The 21,998-nt window shown below is 41.7% G+C and overlaps 1 protein-coding gene across 2 annotated transcripts in view; it reads right to left on the reverse strand.

Moving 5' to 3' along the window:
- DOCK1 (dedicator of cytokinesis 1) overlaps positions 1-21,998 on the reverse strand; it is a 272,410-nt gene that overhangs the window by 103,099 nt on the left and 147,313 nt on the right. For both annotated transcript variants that reach the window (XM_042817852.1, XM_042817851.1), the window contains exons 28-29: positions 17,013-17,114; positions 10,578-10,672 (exon numbers count right to left, since the gene is read on the reverse strand). In XM_042817852.1, the coding sequence (XP_042673786.1) occupies positions 10,578-10,672; positions 17,013-17,114 (197 nt within the window). The remainder of the gene's footprint in view (positions 1-10,577; positions 10,673-17,012; positions 17,115-21,998) is intronic.

The following is a 21,998-nucleotide window of genomic DNA, read 5'->3' on the forward strand; positions in this document are numbered from 1 at the left end:
TGCACAAGAGACTTTTCAGTTCTCTTACCTAGTGCTACCAACCATCACACAGGTGGTAGCCAGTGATCTGATACTTCTTTTCCTTCTAAGTATACCTGTAGCACTTACTGCTCTACATGACCATACAAATCTGTTATGTCACAGCATGAACAGTTTTCCATTTTTTTTAGCCCTAGCTAAAAAACTGGCTGTGCTTCCTCATACTTGAGCTGTCAGTGCCTGTTTTCTAGAGTACAATTCAACATTCTGTGCGTGAAATACTCCTGATCTTAAAATTTAATAGCCCTACAAAAGGCCTCATTGTCATTTTGTGCTTGGAAGATGCTGTTCTCAGAAGCAAAAGAGCTAAATAATTGTGGCTTCAGAAGGACAAACAGCCAGAAAAGGAACTGGTTGGGGAGTGGAAAGGAAGCAGAGGTTTAGGTGCATTTTAGCAAAATTGTATTATATCTGGAACCGTGCTGGACAGTATTCCTGTGAATTATGACAATCATGCCAAACCAGCATAACATTGCTAATAATGCTGTTTAATCAAAACTACTCTTCCTACCATATTTGTTTAATACGCCACAAAAGCACAGCAGATCACTCCTGCAATTAAAGAACTGGGATTTGAAGTGACGCAGTAAAATTACCAAAATTCTGAGCTTATTTTTGTTCTTGCACTACTCAGTTCTCCTAAAAATGACTAACGCCGGTTAGAGTAGAAAACACCACTGAAATGGTGACTTACTGATCCACCAGGAGTTTTGTCACAAAAAAAACCTCACAAGGATGGCTATCAGGGGGTTTGTCACCCACAGAGGTTGAAAGCATCCTATCAGCATTCACGTGGCGCTCAGACCCTACAGCTCCATACAGACCCTATGAACAACCAGCACCATTCAGCAGCCCAGGCTCCTCACCCACAGAGCAACCCTATGGGCTCTGCCAGGTGGGAAAATGGGCCCGGTAAAAGGCTACAGCTCCACGTGCTGCACTGCTCCTGCAAGTCAGACTCCAAGCAAAAAGAGGGACAAAAATCCCTTAGCAGCTCTCGGGGTCTGAGAACCTGATGTTCACATCTGGACCTGCACAACTAGCCTTGCTGGCTCTGTGTGGGAAGGATAACCTTCTCCAAAAGCCAATCATTTTTTCCTCTCTCTCATCCCTCAGGTCTAAAGCCTTCTGACTTCTTCAACCACCAGCAGGAAAAACATTTCTTGCACTTCATGACTGATAGGCCTCGACACAGGGAAGGCACAAGGGACAACAAAGGAGCTTTTACTATTTCCCAATAATTTTTATTCCTGTGTCTCAAAAACCTGATTGATGCAAGCAGCCAGGAACAATAACCTGGGATGATAAGGACGCTGTTTGGACTATGGGAAGCACACCGACAGGAATCAACACACTGAAATAATTCTTGAGATGTGACGCCAAACTCCCACTCACCTGAAAATCAACAGGCTTGGCTTTTTGCTGTGTGGAAGGAGGCAGAAAGGAAAAAGGGCATTGATTTCTATAGTTGGGACACTTCTTTAAAAGGAAATAGAAGGATTATAGCGCAGAACTCCTTACCCAAAACAGAACACGTTCTGAGGAGTGGCTGACAGCCCAAAGGCCACTTTCTTCCCTGCCCCACTGCTTTCACTTCCCAGTGTTGCAAATAATGCAGTCCCCGAGGGCCAAAAGCATGGAGCTCACCATCCAGTTTCATCACAAACTTTAGAAATCCCTGTTACAGAATAAGAGCCAAGAGAAGCCGTTGAGACCAAACTTCCATTTACAACACAGGAATGAACGTGTTTCCTTGTTTCTGACGAATGAAACATTTTGTTGCTTTGTTTGAACGACAAAACAGGGAAAGATTAACAAAACTCAACTGTGGAAAAGCAGCACATCTTTCACTCACCAGGTATTTTAAGAGGTGTAACAGCATTAACCTAAATGACGCTGATATGGAAAAATAACAATTATAAGTGAAAACTGCTACACCTTCAGTTTTAAAAATAGACGTCACATGGCACCAGCTTCTCCTGTTAGCAAAAATGGAGAACTGCTAATGTGCCTTTTGATTTAACACCTTCAGCTTCATTTAATTGCCTGCTTCATGCTGCTGCTTCCACAAGGATCGAGCATTCACACATTCTTGTTCACGCCATGCGTTTTGTGCCAGAAAAATAAAGGAGCTTTGCAGTTTTAGGTGTGATATGGGCAGCATTTCATTGTTTGAGTATGCTGAACGTATCGATCCAGGCAGCTGACCCAGTACTGGGGTACCAGGATTTAAGGCATTAAAAAAAATCAGCACGTCAAAGTGGGTTTGGTATCCTTGTCCACACCACGAAGCTGTTTGCAGGATGGGAAAGCAGCACCTGGACTTTGCTTGTAAAGCCAAGAGCACAAAAGGTAGCAAATAGCAGACCTGAGGTTAACCAGGCATGCACTATCAGTGACTCAACATGAGCACAAATGCGTCCCCAAAAGGTTTCACTGGGTGCACAGATCAGCTGCTGCTTGAACCAAGGAACTCCCTGGTGATACCCAGCTCCTCTTGTTCCTTGTGTTACCTGATTCCTCTTGTTCCTTGCATTCTAAAAATTTCAGTAGTGGCCACGACTAACACACTTAGCATCACAGAATGGCTCAGGTTGGAAAGGAACTTAAAGACCATCCAGTTCAAACACCTCCCAGCAGCTCCAGCTGCCCAGACCCCACTTTCTTAATATTGTACGTAATCGAGACAGTGAAAAATATGTATACAAAATAATTAGTATCTTGTTAAAAGCAAAAGAAAACAGACATTTACAGCATACTCTAATAATGGCTCCATGAAGGGAAGCAGAAAAACCTATTTGTGATGTTCTCTTGCTTTTGTTTATCGTAACCACTGAGCAAAGCTGCCACTTTCACTCAGTTGCATATAGCTCAATGCCCCATTTTTCTTCTAAAGAATCACATTTCTGAGCCACTTCTGAAAACGACAGACTGTGAGGGGCCTCTCAATTGCTCATTACGCTTTGCAGAACAAATATTTAAGAGTTGGTAAAATGTATCAAAAAAGATGACCAGCAGGGCAAACTTTTGGCTTAGCAGCGATGCTCCATGCACTATCTTGTATGCAAAACCCACACCAGCAGCATGAGAAGCCCACTGGATGAAGCATTACCCTAAATACACATTTCTTTTTACAGTTTTCCAACTTCATAAGACAGCAGCAAGTACTGAAGATATCTTGAAGGGATTAAATCTGCCAGCACCCCAAGGGGGACAGGCAGTTAATGAGCTGGAGTATTTCCAGGTCTAAACCTGAAGATTGCCCTGTTACTTAGAACTCTGCAAGGAGCCAAAAATAGCAAGGCCTGGGAACAGAAGGAAATGGACATAAATCTAAAAAAGCCTTTTTTCACTTTTTGTCCCCTTCATATACTAAACTTCCAGCCAAGAACACTAGCAGTTAGGACCCTTTATCCCCGTGTGCTTCTTCCTAGTTCAGGAGGAGACGTTCCCCAAACACGCAATTCTTTTCTTTCAAGTTGCTGTAATTTTCTGATGGCAAACAGAAGGTTGAAATGCCATGGAAAACAGGAATATTTTTCTGAAGACATCAGCTACTGCTGCACAGAGAACATCTGCATATTAGCCTCGTGCTCCACAGTGCTATTTCTGAAGGAGCACTGAAAAAGGATCGCTCTTTGCCAGCAGAATGAAACACACAGCCTCCCCTGTGCTTCAGGGTGAAATACAGCCACAACAGCCTTCACCTGATTTGATAGAGATGGCAGGGGACGGAGATCTATGTTCCCAGGAGGACAGCAAATCCCATCCACACTTTAGGGACAGAAAAATAAGTTTGTCAAGGGATGCATAATAATAAAACAGGTAACAAACAGAGTCACAGCAGATGCGTGGCACAGTCCCACAGCCCAAGCCCACCTTTAGCAATTAACACACATCTCCCAGCACGTGAAACCCGTAACTCAGACCATGTAATAACAACCCCAATGGCAACTGGTTTAGTACCAGCCATCCTTAGTCCACCTGTAGACCCCAGAAGCGATTCATCACGGGCCCAAGCAGACAGGGGAGTCCCCAGGAGAGCAGCAGATGATTGTGGGGAGCTGGGAGGGTATGTGCCATCCCACCCTGCACCTTCAGCACAGCAGCAGCACCGGGACAAGGGCTGCTATGAAGCTTCCCCAGCAGAAGTTATCGCAGATTACAGAAATAGAGGAGAAAAGACAGATCCATTAAAAGCAGCAGACTGCCAAGAAACCAAGCGTTCATAAATTTTCACAACAGTGCTCTTATCAGTAGAGCACCTCTGTCAGGCACAACATTTCTACCTCGGAACGGCTGGGCTAAAATAACCCGCTGCAGAGGATGCTTCTGCCCTCCCATCAGGAAAGCAGAGAGTGCAAACAGCACCTCCTGGAGCACTTTCCTCCTCAGCCTTCAGAGCAAGAAAAAAAGCCTCTGTTATTTTCAACCTAGCCGAGTGCATTTGTTTCATTCCCAGGTCCAGTTAATTTGACAGGTGCAACACTAAACCAAAAATCCTGCAAGGTCTTTGCTGAAAAGGTCAGTACGTTATGCAACTAGGTTTTATGGACAATAAAAAGGTCCCCTTCTTATGCAGAAACAAGTCTGCAGTATCTTTATGTAATTTATCAATGTGCGCTCATCTGTTTTATTTATAAATGCAGAATGAGTTTCTGGGCACACAAGCTCTAACTGAAGAGTGGATCCTGCAATGTTTAGCCTCAACCCATACACTGCCAATACTATTCTTTGCCACTCCTTTGCCACTCAAGAAAAACAACAAAATTGCTCATATTGGAAGGGTTATTTCATTGCATCCCTAAATACATTTTTTTGTTGTTGAAGTTGTGTGACTGATGCCTAAAACTTTCTAAAACATATTAATATCAGGAAAGTGGGGTGAATCCCTCACAATTCAGGTTTTTCTGACTATTCAGATTTCTTGAAAATTCTCCTCTTAAACCATGCTTGCATTTCAAGCACTGCCCCAATCCCAACCGCTAATTCAGAAACACTACACAGTTTCTATATTTCATATCCCATCTCTGAGACACTGATGGTTAAAATGTTTACTCAGTATAAGTGCAAACTCTCCAGTAATGCCTACAAATCATCTCTTTGAACTTAGTATTCATGTAGGTGTGAGCTGTATATTTGCAGGTTTTTCAAAAGGAAGCAGCAATTCCAAAGGATTCTGTGCTTCCCCTTTCCACCCCCTTACGTCTGCTGGGTGTTTTGTATCTTTCTGACCAGAATCTTTTGTCATCCTTCAGCACTGGTTTCCTCAGTTGTGAAAACTGCAGCTCCATCCATCAATAGTTTGGGCAGATCTTAAGCACAGGCTTTCTCCCTGCACCTCATCTACAGATGTGACTTGACTGGTCCATTACATAAGGACAGAAATGTACTTCCCAAACACGTGTTTTTCTTTCTATACATCTGTACAAAGCACAGCAGATGATGGCGTAGCTTCAATAATTAAGCATCACTTTAAAAAAATATATCTAAGCAATGATTTTATTTTAGCTGTAGGTTACTTGCCAGTAAGAACAACCTCAGGCCACTGAAACCCATAACACACATCAGGGGTCACAGCTACAGGTGACATTCTTCAGTTCACAGGCACACTGGCGTTGTCACACTATGGATGGACAGCCACACACACAGCCAAGTTAATTCTGAAGGCACAGTGTAGCTCTGACAGGTACTGCTATGACAACCATGTAGCAGAACAGCCTACGTTTCCCAGCAAGTTCCAAAAATAAACATGCACCATTCATGCTAGCAACAGCAAAAAGGTACATGTTTACCAGACATCCCCCCCCCATCTGTCTTCCTCCTCTTTCCAAGACTTCTGTTGCTGTTGTTGTTGTCTTTCAGATGGAAAAATCATGAAAATTCTCGCCCTGGTTTTCAGGAGGCATCACCTTCCCCTGCTGGGCAGGGCGGTGTGGAGCAGGGCAGGGCACAGCCTCCATGCTGCATCGCCAGTGCCAGATGAGTCTGCTCTGCAAGGCAAAAGGAAGCTCACTCTCACTGAGAAGCATCTCATCCCCTCCTCTCTGACTTCAAAAGAGAAAACAACCACGGATTTTATGTAAATATGGACATTAGACACGAAAAAATAGAACAGAAAACAGCAAATTCATTTTTCATAGGCAATCCAGCTTCCACTGGAACAGCTGCAGATGAAAGTACCAGCTACAAATTAATATATCATAAGGTCTACCAGAGGAACCGAGCGTCTCAAATGCCAAAGTAAGAGCAGAGCTTACTTCCATCTACAAAACCGTAAAGAGGAGCTGTTTACATGCTCTGAGTTACCTGCTGAAGAGGAACCCAAATTTACCTTGTCAGCTTACGACAAAGTTAAAGTAATTCCTAAAACAATTCCAAATCGTTTCTAAACGGCGCTTAGAAGGGAAAAATGTCAACAAAATGAAATCCCTGCTGATAGCCCAACAAATGATTTCTTCAAACTACTACAGAGAAAACTGCCAGAGCGCTTTATCTTTTTGGAGGACATCTCTGGGACCAAGAAGCTGCCTCCAAAGAGAGGAAAAGCTCCCAGCTCTGCAACTGTCAGACAGAGCCATCCAGGTTTCACACAGTGGGACAGAAAAGCCAAGTGGCTGAAGGTCCAAATGCCATTCCTGAGGAGCAGGGATGGTAGGAAGCAGCTATCACAGCTGCTGGAACCACTGCCAATAAAATCACTTCCTTCTAATTTGGGGGTATTCTGCCTTTACCTTGATGGGAAGCACTCTTCCTGAAAGTACAAATCTTGCCATAAATGTGATTCAAAAGGTATCCCAAAATATTAAGTCGATTTATGAACAATTTCCAACAGCAGTACTAAAACAACAAGTAGCACTTTCTCTTGCTCATCCCTATCTTTACACAGTGTGGTAATGAACACATTCAGCAACCAGTTGCTAACAGCCTACCACGGTTTAAAAATCTCCCTGAAATGGAACTTGGAATTGCAAAGTTCCCCAAGTTACAGCCCGGAGTCTGCCAACAAACACAGGCAGAGTCAAGCTCCAGCAGCTCTCTGTACATCATTTAGGCCATTCTCCCCTCCCTAAATCACAACCAGTGTCTTAACAGATGCTCATCACACACTGTTTTTCAACACTTCTGCTGCTGGAGACCTTGCAGCCGCCCCGAGCAATCCGTGCAGCGCTCCCTGCTCCAGTGCCTCCCCAGCCTCAACCTGCATGTTCCTGGTTAGCTGATGACCAGTATTTCTTGGCAATTCAGTGTGGCTTTAAGAAGACAGCCCCCATCTGCTCCACTGCATAATTTCATGTATCTGACAAATATTTATCTACTTCCAGCCCCTCTGTCTTCCCCCTTTCTTAAATGCAACCGAGTGCAGTGGCCATTTCAAGTCAATAGATAGCTTAAGAATTAATATTTAAATACTATTTGGATATTCTTTATAACCAGTCACCACCAAGCACCGGCCTGGTATGGGTAAGGCTGGTGCCAGTACGTACTGGCCTGTCAGGCAGTCTGTCTTGGCTGGAGAACTGCCTCTTGCTCTCCTCTTAGAAGCATTTGTTTCAATCAGAACTTGCTATGCTTTATTATTCACTTCTGCCACCCCGTCTTCAATTCCCCTTTCCATCTCTGTTGCTTGGATATTGTTGTTTACAACTGAACAGCAGCTGATCCAGACCTAAATTTGACAGTAAAAGGAAAAGCTGTGTTATCAGTTTCGATATTCTCTCCTTTTCCTCCCTCTGACACCTTCCTCAGCACAGCACCTGATGAAGCTGTGCTGTGATTTCCACAGACACCGGGTGCCATACTGAAGAACCGCACACTGACAGCACATCAGCACCACTCACACCTCTGACACCAGATTAACAGGCTTTGCTAAGGCAATAAACACTGTTTGAACTTAAATGAGAGAGGCCTGTAAACAGAGCATTAAGCGACAGATCTAAGAACGAAAATTAACAACCATCTCTTTGGATATGAAGACCTGTGTTCGTTCCAGCACAACAGGTGGCAACACAGGACTACCTAAAATGAAGGCTGAGCACAAGGGTAGCCCTGTGCATGGCACAGCATGGGGACAGGCAAAGCAAAGCACTGCACCACAAACACAACAGCAAATGCAGCATGAGAGCAACTGATGCTATCAGGTGCACAAGTACGTATGTACAGCTAAGATGGTTGAACAACTTTGTTTCACACTTTCACATACACATCATGCAGAGGAACCAATGGACTCACAACCATTCTGGGCATAGCTACAAATTAGTTTGCTTAATTTGGCTCATGCCACCAAAATAACGTGCAGAAGTATTTTGCAAGAGTGAAACAAAACTGCCTGCCCCGAGTCCTTCCTACTGAAAGGAGCATTAAAGAGACAAAACCTGTTCTGATTTTTTTTTTCCTAGTTTCCTTCACTAAAAGTTTATAGATGTGAAAATAAACGTATCAGGTGGACAAAAGGTAGTTAACAATGCTGCTTCTTGTTTTCAGAAACCACATTAATTAAAAAAAAAAAAAAAAAAATGAAAAGCACTCAATTCAGAAGCATTTACAAATGAACCGATGTAATGAAAATCAACTTGCAAATTAAGAGATGAACAAACCCTTGGCACTGCTGCAGATATTCATCAACACCAGAAAGACTTGAAAAAAATTTAAAAGCAATAGCAACAAAAGGCTTTACATACTAACGAGATACATAGGGTACTGCAGGCACCCAGGAAGGGGCATGGAGCACACCACTGCCACTCCTGCTGCTTTGGGACATGCAGTTTGGCATGGCAGGAATCACAGAGCTGTAGGGGCTGGAAGGGACTTCCAGAGATCATCGAGTCCAACCCCACTGCAGAGCAGGCCCCCCTACAGCAGGCTGCACAGGTAGGTGCCCAGGTGGGTCTTTGAACACCTCCATAGAAGGAGGCTCCACCACTTCCCTGGGCAGCCTGTTCTAGTGCTTCGTTACCTTACCATGGAGAAGTTCTTATGAACATTTGTGCAGAACTTCTTGTATTCCAGGAACGAAAGGAAGACCAGACAGTACTTTAAGAAGCAGAAAACCAAAGTCCTGACCCTATCTGAGGGCCTCTGCATCCACATCCTTACCATACCAGGATTTCAGATGAGAACTGCCTGATTAGAGTCCCTTTGTGCTCTAAGGAAAAAAAACACAGAGCAGGGAAAAGCTCTTTCTTTGCCTTCACACATACATTTCTAAGACCAAAATTCCACAATTAATGAACAACAAAAAAAAGCAACAGAGGTTAAAACTGCACCCAACTGAACGCTGTGGAGTTACCTGGCAATACTGAGAAGATAATCTGAGGAATGCCCATCTCCATTAGAGCTGGGGATAGAGAGGCTGTGCTGGCTCTCAGTCACAGCATGACATGGCTGGCACTGCGAGCAGCCAAGCACAGACCTGCCTGCTCCTGTTCCACTCTCCTCCAAAACTCAGCGAAGCACAGAGGTGCTCTCCTTATTGAAAGGATGCTGATAACATATGCTGCGAGGCTTTCCAGAGCACCTGCAACAAATCTCTCCAGATAGCTGGGAGTTCTTGAAGCAAAACCACTTTCAAAATTAAAAAAAAAAAAAAAAAGAAGAAGAAAGAAAGAAACCCAATGAGCTTTCGATCTTCCTCACCAACCCATCTGAAAGCCTTCTTCTTTCAGGGCAGCAGGTGCTTTGCAAGCAGCAGCCGCATGGAGCGTGCATCTGCAGCTGATGGATCTGAGAGCTGGCTGCACCTAACTCATATTTATTAGCAGTGGGTTTTATGAGGTGGTTAAGGCAAGTTCAGAAGCCAGGATTAAAGTTATGGTGAGTTTTTATAACGAAAGTAGGAACTGTAGTTGAGGGTTTTATGTAAGTAAACACTGACAACTTTACAGCCATGGTAGCTACCAGTGAGCACAGAAGAGATTTCTCCAGGCAACCAGTAAATAAAATGCTTTTACTCATACTTCCATCATAGTACAAATAAAAGCATTTGACATGTTTAATAAATGTCACAAACACAAAATATTACATCAAAGCGGGCTGAATAATGACAGTGCTGCAATTATTGAGCAAAAAAATGGGGATTAGAAGTATTGGCAGCTTGTTTCTTCATCACCAGGCTTCTGGAACCTGGCTTTAAAACGCCCTTTCAGTTCTGTCTGATTAATACCACCGACAACTTTTGAGCACATAACTCCCCACCAGCATACCATAACCACTGGTTTTTGTGGTCAGACACAAAACATGTCATTGATCTCCAGAGAAATAAATTCGTCACTACACGATACGCATAGATCCCTCCTGCAGCCTGTTCCAAATTACAGCTCTCTGGATGATGCCACCCATCATTTGCTGTGTCCCAGAACGGATCTCTCAAACACTGTACTGAAAACTCCAAAGCCCATTTTTAAACAATTGTTTGCATCACAGAAGAAGAAAAACCCCTAGCTGCCGCATTGTGTTTTACTGTTTCCAAGCAACACTGTTGTTTCAGATCAAACATGAAACAGCCATCTCGGAGCTGCAGTGCTTTCCTCTGTACTTACTTATTCTGCATCATGTTCATTATAACCCAGTCGAAGGGATAGACGTTCTTCCCAATGAGATTCTTGAACATGATGAATGTTTCCATTAGAAAATCCTAAAAGAAGAAAAAAATATTTGGAAAAGACTGCTCTTACAGATGAAAAACCACAAGCGATGGTGTCAGTTATCGATGACTAGATTCAAAAGGCACTTGATTGCCCTGCTTCATAAGTAAGCAATTATTCATAGAAAACATACATAAATGCTACCGAGTCATATTTACATATGATGTACATAAGTGCTACAGTGATTCTATTTAAGCCTTTCAGGAGCTGTATCAGGAGCAAGCCTACAGCACAAACAACTCACTGCACTGCTGAGGAAGGAGCTCTGGATTGCCAGCTACGAAAAGGAAGCTGCTTTAGAACAAAATGTTCTCTTTCCTATACCAGAGGACCATGGAGCAATGCCCTTTGTGTGCACTGTACCACAGCACAGCAACATGTGGGACCTTTGCAGAGGTAAAAATCAGCAGAGAGCATACTGAGTTTTCCTTTTATTTGAATACATCCCCCTCAAATTTTCCCTTGCCCCAAAAGCAAGACAAAGTTAAAAAGAAATAAAAAAACCAAACCAAAACAAGCTAAGTAATAATAATTAATAATAATTGGATTCAGGTTTCTGCTGTGGTACACATTAGCCATGACCTCAGGAAACAACGGCTCTTTTTTGGCTACCATGAGACTCCAAAAGACTTCCTCCCTGAAGGGAGCAGCAGTAATCGCTTCTGCCAGCGAAAACCTGACCCAGAACAAAGTTAATTTAGTAGCACAAACCAATTTATTTCTACACAGATATAAACAAACATCTTTTTGGAACAGAAACCTGATGCACTTTGCAATGTAAATCATCTACAATTTGGGAATCTATAATTGCTGTCTAACAATTTAAGTAATATCAAATGCTCAGAGAAAGACAGAGAGAGGAGAAAAAAGACAACTTAATGCAAAAAGTCCTTGATCCACTTCCCATAGAGATCAAAGTGAACTTTCACTCTTGACCAAGGTTAGAATACTTCACTACAGCTCTTCTGTATCTGCACGTATATTGGCTATCTTTAAAATGTCAAATGTCTACCAAAAAAAAGAAGTTAGATTTTCCAGACTTCAGACTAAGGCTGTTGTTTATGTAACCTTTCCAGTGAGAAACAAATAGAAAGTTATTGCACTCCCAAGTATTTCTTCATGAGTGAGAGCCAACAGCTCGGCCAGATTTTATCTTTGGATTCGATGTTCTTTTCACAATACTTCCCTGGCTCAGAAATTCATTACTGGTTCAAAGCAGGGAGCTGCAGAGATCCTGAGGACACAGCACTGAGAGAAGTGATGTGAACTTGCAGCCTGGCACCAAGGGTCTCCTGGGGCTGCCCAAGCATCCCCACTCCTCAGGCAAAGAGGGCCAACAGAGCATCTGCTGCCACTGGGCATGTCCTCACCCCCAGATCTATGGCATTTGTAAAGTAACACCTGTGCTCTTTCCCTAAAAATTACTCCCAACAAAACAACATAAAAAAAAAAAAAAAGACATTTTGACATTAGTAGTACTGAGATAAAAGTTAGAACTGCTTGTGGTTAATGAGATGTTACTGTTGCATAAAGCAGAACTCATCCCAGATGCACACTCCACCAGCTGGGTAAAACGTGTCTTCCTTTCAGGGCTCAAACTGCGTACTCCTCTGCCCATCTTTCATGCACTTTGGTGAGTTATGTAATTTCTAATAATCACACTGCTTATTTTGCTGCCCAAGCACTGCACACCACTTGTTTCACCGGAGCGCATGCTTTTTTCCTGCTGCACGTATCGAGCGACTTCCTTACTGATGCTCCTTCACAGCTCAGTAACTGAAAATTCCAGTGGAAGTGGCACCATGGGAAGGGTCATCGTCTACCCAAGAGAACAGATTTGAGCTCACAGTGCTTTTTTTCCTCCCTTAATATGAATACAGCTGTATACTTTCTTTCATCCGTCACTGGTTTCAGCTGTTGAACCTCGGCGTACTTTGCTGATCAAGCTGCACGTGAATGAATTTTCGTACACTTTGTTGATGATTCACATTCATTAGTGACTCTGAAGGTTGTGCCACACAGGAGCTGCACTGGTTTGCTAATTCAGCTCTAAGTTCTCATCTACTGATATTTACATTTTAATAGCCCTAGTTTCACAAAGGTACTTTAAAAAACGCACCATAGCAACTGATGTAGTTATTGATCAACTAAAAGCGTGGAATGCTCACCAGCATGTGTTTACAATATTATTGTGTTTTAAATTTTGTTTTTCCTATAGAAAAGCAAATGGTTTGCAGGGGCTCATACGGAGCAAAGTGTGGCTTTTTCATGGGGAATGGAAACGGCGGGGGGAGCTATCTGTTCATGCTGTGCTGCTGAGGAACCTGTTTATTTTCAGTACACCTACAACCAGAACAAATTACTCTGAACATCTGAAAAATGATTCTCAAAATGTTCTGAAGGAACACTTCTGATCTCTCCGCAACCACAGCTAAAGATTATGTTTACTGTCCCAAGGAAGCATAACTCACAACAGAGGGGACCCCATGGCCATCCACATCCAATTACAGGGAGAAACCAAAGCAAGCTCAGCGTTGGAGCTGAGCAGGCTGTGAGAGGCTCCTCCACACTGCTAAGACTCCCACTCCAATACACCTGTATCACTAATCACATTTTTCATAACTTTGAGTAAGAGTTCAAGATTTTATGAATAAAAATAGCTAGCTAGCTAAAATACATAGGAACGTGAAATGCAAGGGAGGAAAAGCAATTAAAAAATAAGCATTTCTTGCACCTCTTTAGGCCAAGCTGATGAAAATTTCAGCTTTATTCAGTTCCGAATTATACTCCTAAATCAAATATGCTCAGCTACAGCTTTTCATTGCAACAACTGAACCTCCACTGAGCCCTGAAGCTGAGGCTGCCTTGTGAAGCCCAGCATCCAGCACTGCAGAGAGCTCTGGCTCTGCAGGGCATCCATCCCCCTACAGCCCACTGGCACACACACCATGCAAAGGCTGCTTAAGCTGCACAGTCACAAGACTAAGCTTCACAGAATCAGAGAATCATAGGATGGCTTGGGTTGGAAGGGACCTCAAGGACCCTAAGGACCCCCCTGCCACATGCAGGGCCACCAACCTCCACATCTAACACCAGCCCAGGCTGCCCAGGGCCCCATCCAACCTGGCCTTGAACACCTCCAGGGATGGACGGGGCATCCACAGCCTCTCTGGGCAGCTGTTCCAGCACCTCACCACTTGTCACAGAAGGATGGATGGTACTCACTCATTCACATTCTCACATTAAATTGAAAGCCCTAGGAGTGCAAGATTTTAAGGGGAGAGAAAGACGGAGGTACATAAAATGGCGGCCATAAACATTATAAGCAATTTGATATATTCATAAAGAATCACAGAATCATCAAGGTTGGAAAAGACCTCTAAGATCACCCAGTCCAATCACCCACCTATCACCAGCATTTCCCACTAAACCATGTCCCTCGGTACCATCTAAACGTTTCAGGACACTGTCTTGAATGCCTTCAGGAGGAACACTTCTAAGATATTTCACACAGCCAAGCATCAGCACATATTTTCTTTGTTAACTAACAATCAAATGAACCTCAGGAACTGAATATCAGGTTTACCAAGTAAAAAAGAAGATAAATCAGCTAACTCCAGAAGTAACCCTGGTGATCTTGTATGAGGTTTCATCTCAGGATGATAGTAGGTTTGACAATAACAAACTCCTTTTAGAAAGAGATACCTTAATCTGAACAGTTTCTAAAATTGAACTAAACAATATATTCTGCTGGGAGAGATAAGACTTAGTTTTGTAACATTCCACTTCATCCTTCCAACATTTTAAGGTCAAGAAAGACCATTATAATATCTAACACAGGTCATAAAGCTTCATCTAGCAGTTCCAGAACCAAGCTTGTAACTTCTAGCTGAGACAGAGCACATGTTGAAGACAGGGTGATGAAGCAAACACAGCCTACCTTACATTCTTCATTTAATTATAACTTATTATTATATGTAAAAGGACTTGGGATTCAAACAAAATCACTTTGGATCTAAAGAGCAAGACAAACAGGAGGCAGTGCTCCTGGGAGAGCTAGTACATACTATTCTGAACTGGGGTTCCAATTAACACTGAAGTCTCACAGATGAAGAAATACCTATGAGAACAGTAACTTCCTATTTGCTCCACACTGAAAGGTTACCTTTTTCTTTGAACAGAGAAATTGGGTTGTATCTTCATGCTTTTGTCCCAAATGATGACTGAGTCACGTTTTTTATGGATTAAAAACAAAATAAAAGGAAACCTCAGTGAATAAATTACTATCACTGCATTCACTACGTACTGCCATAACAACACTGCTCCACACTTTTATTCCTATTACTTATAAAGTCAATTTACAACACTATTACTTACCACAAACACACTAATGATTCAGTGGTTTCTCAGCTTACTACATACCTTAGTTTCCACTAACATACATATCAATCAATCAACGATGGTATTTACACATTTAATGGGCATATTTTAAGTAAAGATACAAGAAGTATTACAGCAACGAAGCTTGGATCTGCTCCTACGAGCTAGTCAGATGGCACAGCAATGGAAAACAAGCAGCCAAATAGTGCACGTCTGATAGAAGCTACGGCAGGGGAGATTCAGGCTGGACATGAGGAAGTATTACTTTTCAGAAAGGGTGGTCAGGCACTGCAATGGATTCCCAGAGAGGTGGTGGAGTCACCGACCCTGGGGGTGTTCAAGGAAAGGCTGGATGTTGTGTTGAGGGACGTGGTTTAGTGGGAGCTATTGGGAATAGGTGAACGGTTGGACTGGGTGATCTTTTAGGTCTTTTCCAACCTTGGTGATTCTATGATTCTATGAAAATAAAATATAACCCCAGCTACAAAACCCAAGAAGATGCAGAACAGCATGAATATACAGATAGTCAGGATAAAAGAATAGAAGACACTAAAAAGTGACTTTTAAATAGAGTAAAAGAGTAGAGTAAACCACAGATTCTCTAAACAATTTTCTCTCTTCATTTGGTCATTAAGAGCTGCAAGAGCAAATTGCTTTTACCTTTTTCCAGATAAAACTCTGTAATCAGTTTGTCTTTTCCAGAGCTACGTGCTTTGAACTAGTTTAAAGCTATAAAAACATTTGCTGTGGTTAACCAGGAGTGTTCTGCCCTTTTTTAGCCTCTCGTACAGGCTAAAACCACTATTTACCCGAGCCAGCTGCATCTAATCTCACTATTACTGGAAAACCAAGTGGGGAAAAAACACCTTATCAAAGGAAGAGCAACCATGATGTCCTTCTGCAGATCTTTGCATTGGACTCTGTCTTCACTGTTCTCAATCAACAGCATCATATTTCACTCTTCCAGATCAGGTGCAAATATGTTGAGTAACAGAGGCTCTGGCATCATAGCTGAAAAACTGGCGCAGGGCAAAGAGCTCAAACCTCTCAGAACAGAAGCAGAAATAAAGAGAACAAAACCTAAGACAGTAGTTTTTGTTCCACTGGGTACAGAAGGAAGAAGAAAATGTAAATAAAGGTCCCTGCAAAGATTAAAGCACAGATGAAAGCTGCCTAAAATGCCTGACAGAATCCCTAACAGCAGAGTGGGCCACGTAACACTGCTGATCAGACTTCAGGTCATCTGCTAATTGATGGATCTCAGCCAACAAGTTTGGTAGCTACTTTGCAGCGTGCACTTGCCATATGGCAATGATAGTTTCAGGTCATTAGAGAGTTTTCTCCTTAGCTATAAGCTCTCTTCTATTATGCTCTAATTAAGTTGTGCTGTAGGATTAGCTAGGCTACCAAATGGCTCCGAGAAGACGAATTTCAATTATTATTGCTTATTTAACAACTAAGGGCACCTTTAAGGTTAAAATGCTTTGTATAAATTTTAAAGCTAGCAGGTCTGCAAGTAAAAGCTATTTAAACAAATGAACAAAATTGGGACATCTGGGAGATTTAATGATGGAAGTTCCCTTCCTCATGCTTTTTTTTCCTTCCCTCTCCTTAAACAAAACAGATTTTTAGTAATGACTTGGAATTACTATTTCCTAATACTTTCTTTTAATTACTTTAAATCCAAGTCCCAGAGCTTGCTTTGAAAGTACTGAACAGCTCCACAGATGAGCTGCATTCCTGCATGTGGCAGGAAGGTTAATTTGGTCCTTTGCAAATTCCAAAAACATCACACTGCTTTATTTATTATTTTATATCACATTTGTAACTCGAAGCATTTTGTCTCATTTCATAACTGCATTTAAAAAAACAACAACAGTAACAGGAAAAAAAAAAAAAGCTACAACAAAAACAAACTAACTGTGGCTAGATGAAGGACGTTACACTTACCACAACATCCGACCTCATCTTGCCAAAAGTCTTGATTAAATGAGCGTAGTGATAGTCCTCCATTTGCCTTAAAATGGCAGTCATGCAGGCAACAAAACTTCCCTAGGGAAACGAAAATATAAGCAGTTATTGCAAACAGGGCAATACACTACTTGCCATCGGAACACAGCACTGGTAGCCCTCCATAATGCAGCTGATAGAATTGCATCATTTAAATTCATGACTGGATATGCAAAAACCTGGCAAGAAAACCAACAAAACCCTTGAAATATTTCTCTGTCCAGTTTCATGGCTTTATTACCATCTCCACTGAAGATTTTGCAACATATTCTTCTTATAAAAACTGCTCAGGCATTAAAGGCTTTGGAAGGTAATAACTACTGCCAAAAATATCACACGATATCAGTATTTGCATTTGAGAAGTCAATACTATGCTCAAGGAAGAAATCTCTCAAAATCATTATATTGAGAATCACAGCCTAACCCCAAGTTTTAATTTATTGAGTGGCATTCTGAGATGGGATGCTTAACAGAAAGAATCCTAAACCCACTAACTTCCAGAGAAATGGGACAGCAATGCCAAACCTCTCTCTCTCAAGTCATGGAAAACGTAAGAAGTGAAGAGGAAAGTTTAATCTTTTTTCCCTGGCTCATAAAAACATCATATCAGGACTCAAAAGTATATTTTTGTAATGAAAAACCACTTCTCTTGCTACTGGAAACCCCAACCCCATAAGTGACATTTCTGCTGGTTCACACTCCTCCTGCAGCTATCTGCTAAAAACATGTTGACTGGTTATGGCAATAACAGCCACGCTTTTTCTGATCTTTAATGAAGAAAAACATCATTGGAAAAAAAAATAAATAAAAAAAAAATCAAGAGAACTGTTCAGAAAATAAATAATGGCCTATACGGTTCGCTGGAACTGTAAATTCACCTTTCTGTGCCCTCTTCAAGGTCATCCTACGTCGTGCACAGCAGGACAGAACACGCAGTACATTTTGATTCCTTCTAAGCACAGCACGGACTTTTTGTTGTTTATTTTTAAGATCTTTATTATTCTCAATTTAGAGTATTTATTGCTACAGCAGCCCAAGTAATTGAGATCAAATACAAAATGACATTAGGTTACCTGTGTGCATTATAAGCCCTCTTATTTACTCTCCAATGCCCCGAACTCCACCAGATAAGCACTCCTTCAATATGCTTTCCTCCTGTGTCCTCCAGTTTATGGCTCAACTCCTACATAACTGATTTTGCCCATGTGAGAACATTATTTTTCTACACTATGTAACCATCTCTGATGAGAGTTCTTTAGGCACATGCAAACGGATAAATGTGAAAGGGCCAGCAGAGTTGTTGTTCTATGACATCAAAAGAACTTTATGCAACGCTACAGCAGGAATAGAAGCAGTGGATGTATAAAAGATAATGTTTACTACTATGAAATGTAAGTCAGACTGGATCACCTCAAAAGAAAACCATTAACTGATAAGGTGCCATATAACCAGCACAGTACGTAACAGGCACTGTGAAAGAGCTTATGCTGCAAGGAGATGTTCAACTGCCAACATTAAGGCCTCCTTCCTTAATAAGGTCATCAGTCAAAGTGAGGTTCCACTGAATCTTATCTGTTTTTAAATTGACTTCTGAAGCCTTCAGCCCAGCTGTAACTCAGCCCATGGCTCCCCACCAGGTCCTGGAGACGGTCCCTAAGCGCTCAGCAGAACTCAAGGCAGCCTTGGTTTTGCTCCCTGTACCTTTGTATGGATGCTCATTCATCCAGTGAATCTGTGAAGTCCATTGCTTGGCAAAGACATAAATGTTCACTTCTTCCCCATGAAAACATCATCCACGCATTCACAAGCACAATTCTTTTCATGTAAACCACCAGCAAACATCCAACCTCTGCTTTTTTGTACTTTCCATGGCCTTCCAACACCTTTGATCATACTTTTGTGTTTCTCTACCCTTTTGATGTATAATGTAATATACGCATCTGTAACAGCCAAAAAGACCAATTTTGTACCCAAGAAAATTACCATGGTAGCCCTGCATAAGGATAAAATGGAAGTAGAGCAACCATAGAACTTCCATCCACATTTTAACATCCATTTTCAGACACAGCAGCAGCCAAAGACAGCTTTAACCATCATTCCTGAATGGTGAGAACTGCAAGGGACACCTGAAAGTTTGATGTGTGGTCAGTCAACACCCTGCATCTACTGTGAGTGTGAAAATGGAAACAGGAGAGCGTGCTGATCACCTGGAATGCTTGCAGCAGAAAGAATAAACACAGAATAACAAACAAGGTTGGCATTACAAATGAAACAAGAAGATGAGGGAATTCTGTAACACATTAAAATGATGATTAAAAAAAAATAACAATGCAAATACAAAAAAATCAACTACAGAAACTTGTTCAACATTTTCATGTCAGAAGTGATTCCTATCAGAACACCTCGAGGTCCTCAGCAATTTAATCGTTATTTCTGATTTCCAACAACGTAGCTTTCTCCTCTTCTTAGTACCACCCTGCTAACACAAAACTCTCCTTCTTTAGCATGGAACTGTTCCCTTCTCTGGAGCACAGCTCTTACAAATAACAGCTGAGGGAACTGGGATTGCTTAGTGTGGAGACGAGGCTCAGGGTTGACCTTCTCACTCTCTACAACTGCCTGAAAGGAAGTTTTGGCAACGTAGGTTTGGCCTCTTCTCCCATTAACTGGCAAGAGGATGAGAAGGAATGGCCTCATGTTGCACCAAGGAGGGGTCAGGATGGGTATTATGAAGAAAATATTCTCTGGAAGAATGGCGAGGCGCTGGAATGGGTGCCCAGGGAGTGCTGGAGTCACCGACCCTAGAGGTGTTCAAGAACATGTAGGTGTTGAACATGGTTTAGTGGGAAATATTGGTGGCAGGTGGACAGTTGCACTGGATGGTCTTGGAGATCTTTTCTAACCTTGGTGATCCTATGACTCACATGCACTGCCCACTCACACAACACTTCTCTCTTGGATCCTACCTGCTAAAATGGGACAAATGCCTTGCTGGTTAGGAAAACATGCTTATTATCAGAAAAGTATACGACTCGCATCGCTTTGAGGTATCACGTGCAGCCAGCACGCTCTTAATTACAACACTAATAAAAATTTGCAATTATTGTATAATTTTTTATTTATTATTTCTGTTGTAGGTGTTTTTTTAATGCTGCCTATTAGCTATTCAGCAACAGCTAACAACGTTTTAAATTTTAATCTTCAGTTGATTTTCAATTTTCGCGTGGATCCAAAGACTGTTGCCATCTTCTGCTGCACAGCACTCCAAGCAATGCAAAGACAGAAACCCGAAAAACTAATTCCCCCCCCAAAAAATCAATTTCAATTTTAACTTTAGGAGTAATTGCAAACCTACATTAATACAGCAAGTACTGCAAGGGCAACACAGGGCTTGCCATCGCCCCGCGTGATTATTAGCTATTTATTCACTGAAACAGTGTGAAAGCTCAGACTGAAGGCCCTTTCACATCCTTCCTTAGTTTGTTAGATACATGAATTACCCAGGAAGAACAGAAAAAGGGAAAAATAGACCAAAGACGCCAATTCTTCTTCAGAAAGAATGCATTATTATTCAGACAACGAAGTGTACGTAAGATGATGTCATTCCTAAACATAAACTTACTTCTAATTCCAGAAAATACATTCTAAATGGAAATTTGGAGATGCTCACAGATACTCAAGAAGTAGTTATTTTCTTATATTATTTTTACAATAAAGTACCAAATGTTCAAACGGCTCTTTGATATCTGTAGAAAGGGAAATTTTAATATAAAATAATCCTCCCAAGCAATAACAACACTGAAAAAATTCAGATACTCCCTGCAGTAACACAGCACATGCAATGCTGTTTTTCTGCAGGGGTAAATCATCTCATTTTAAATAGCCTGGTCCCTGGACAAGAAAGCTCAGGTCCCAAACTCTCCAAATCTACCATCCAACACAGTGACAGCAAGAAGAACTGAGCCCCCAGGCACCTGCCCTGAGTGGATGCTGAGGCTCTGATCCTACTTTAAAATCAATTCTGGATGAACGAAATCATCCCAATTACTGCTCCATTTAAAGGAAAGGAAAAATCCATGCATACTGGAGAAGAATGGAGGAAAAAAACAACAATCTCTGAATGCAGAGAAACCTCTTTGCCAAGGGAAGCAAAAAGGACCGTCGTACAGATCGAAACCCAAACACGAGATCACGTTAGCTTGGCTGGAATTTATTTTGCAAAAGGATTATTTATTAGAACCTTGGTGACACACACAATGAGAATATATACAAAACATTCTCTCGTCTGAAAGTGCTTTGTGCTAACTTTTGTAGGAGGCAAGCAAAAAAATTAATGAGATATTTTAGCAGCACCATTTATCATTTTTCTAAGGCCCTTTTTCAAAGAAGTCCATTTCAGCCCCAAAACGTTTCATTTTAAAAAACTCTAAAGACTCTCAGTGTTAAATAGTTTGCCCTTCAATTGAAATCACAGTGCTTAAGATTTCTGAAGGTCAGCCCACTTATTTTTGGTTTTCTAACTGCAATTGCCTTTCCCCACGCTACATTACAAATGATTTCACTGAAAATCTACAGAACTGCCCACAGATCCATTTGAGGTGTCTTATCTTACGCTTTTATTAACGCTAGTGAAAATACATAGAAGAACAGTATTTATGGGCAAGGTTAATATTCAAGAAGCAAAAAAAAAAAAAAAAAAAAAAAAGGAAAAAACAGACAAAAAAATCAATTTTTATGGAATTCTGCAGACACAGCATTTAGCACAGTCTATAAAATCTAAACAGAACCATCATAGGATTTAGAATTACTTATTTTTTAATGTAGCCAATGCTGTTGCACAACGCCTTCCATCCCACTTGGGTGGAAGCAGGTCGGAGCTGCAAAGCAAAACAGGTCTGATCCATCTGTGCATCCCCCTCTATTTTA

The sequence above is a fragment of the Centrocercus urophasianus genome, unplaced genomic scaffold, assembly GCF_019232065.1.
Source record: "Centrocercus urophasianus isolate 14NV4802_14NV808 unplaced genomic scaffold, USGS_Curo_1.0 seq_17, whole genome shotgun sequence".
Classification (NCBI taxonomy): Eukaryota; Metazoa; Chordata; class Aves; order Galliformes; family Phasianidae; genus Centrocercus; species Centrocercus urophasianus.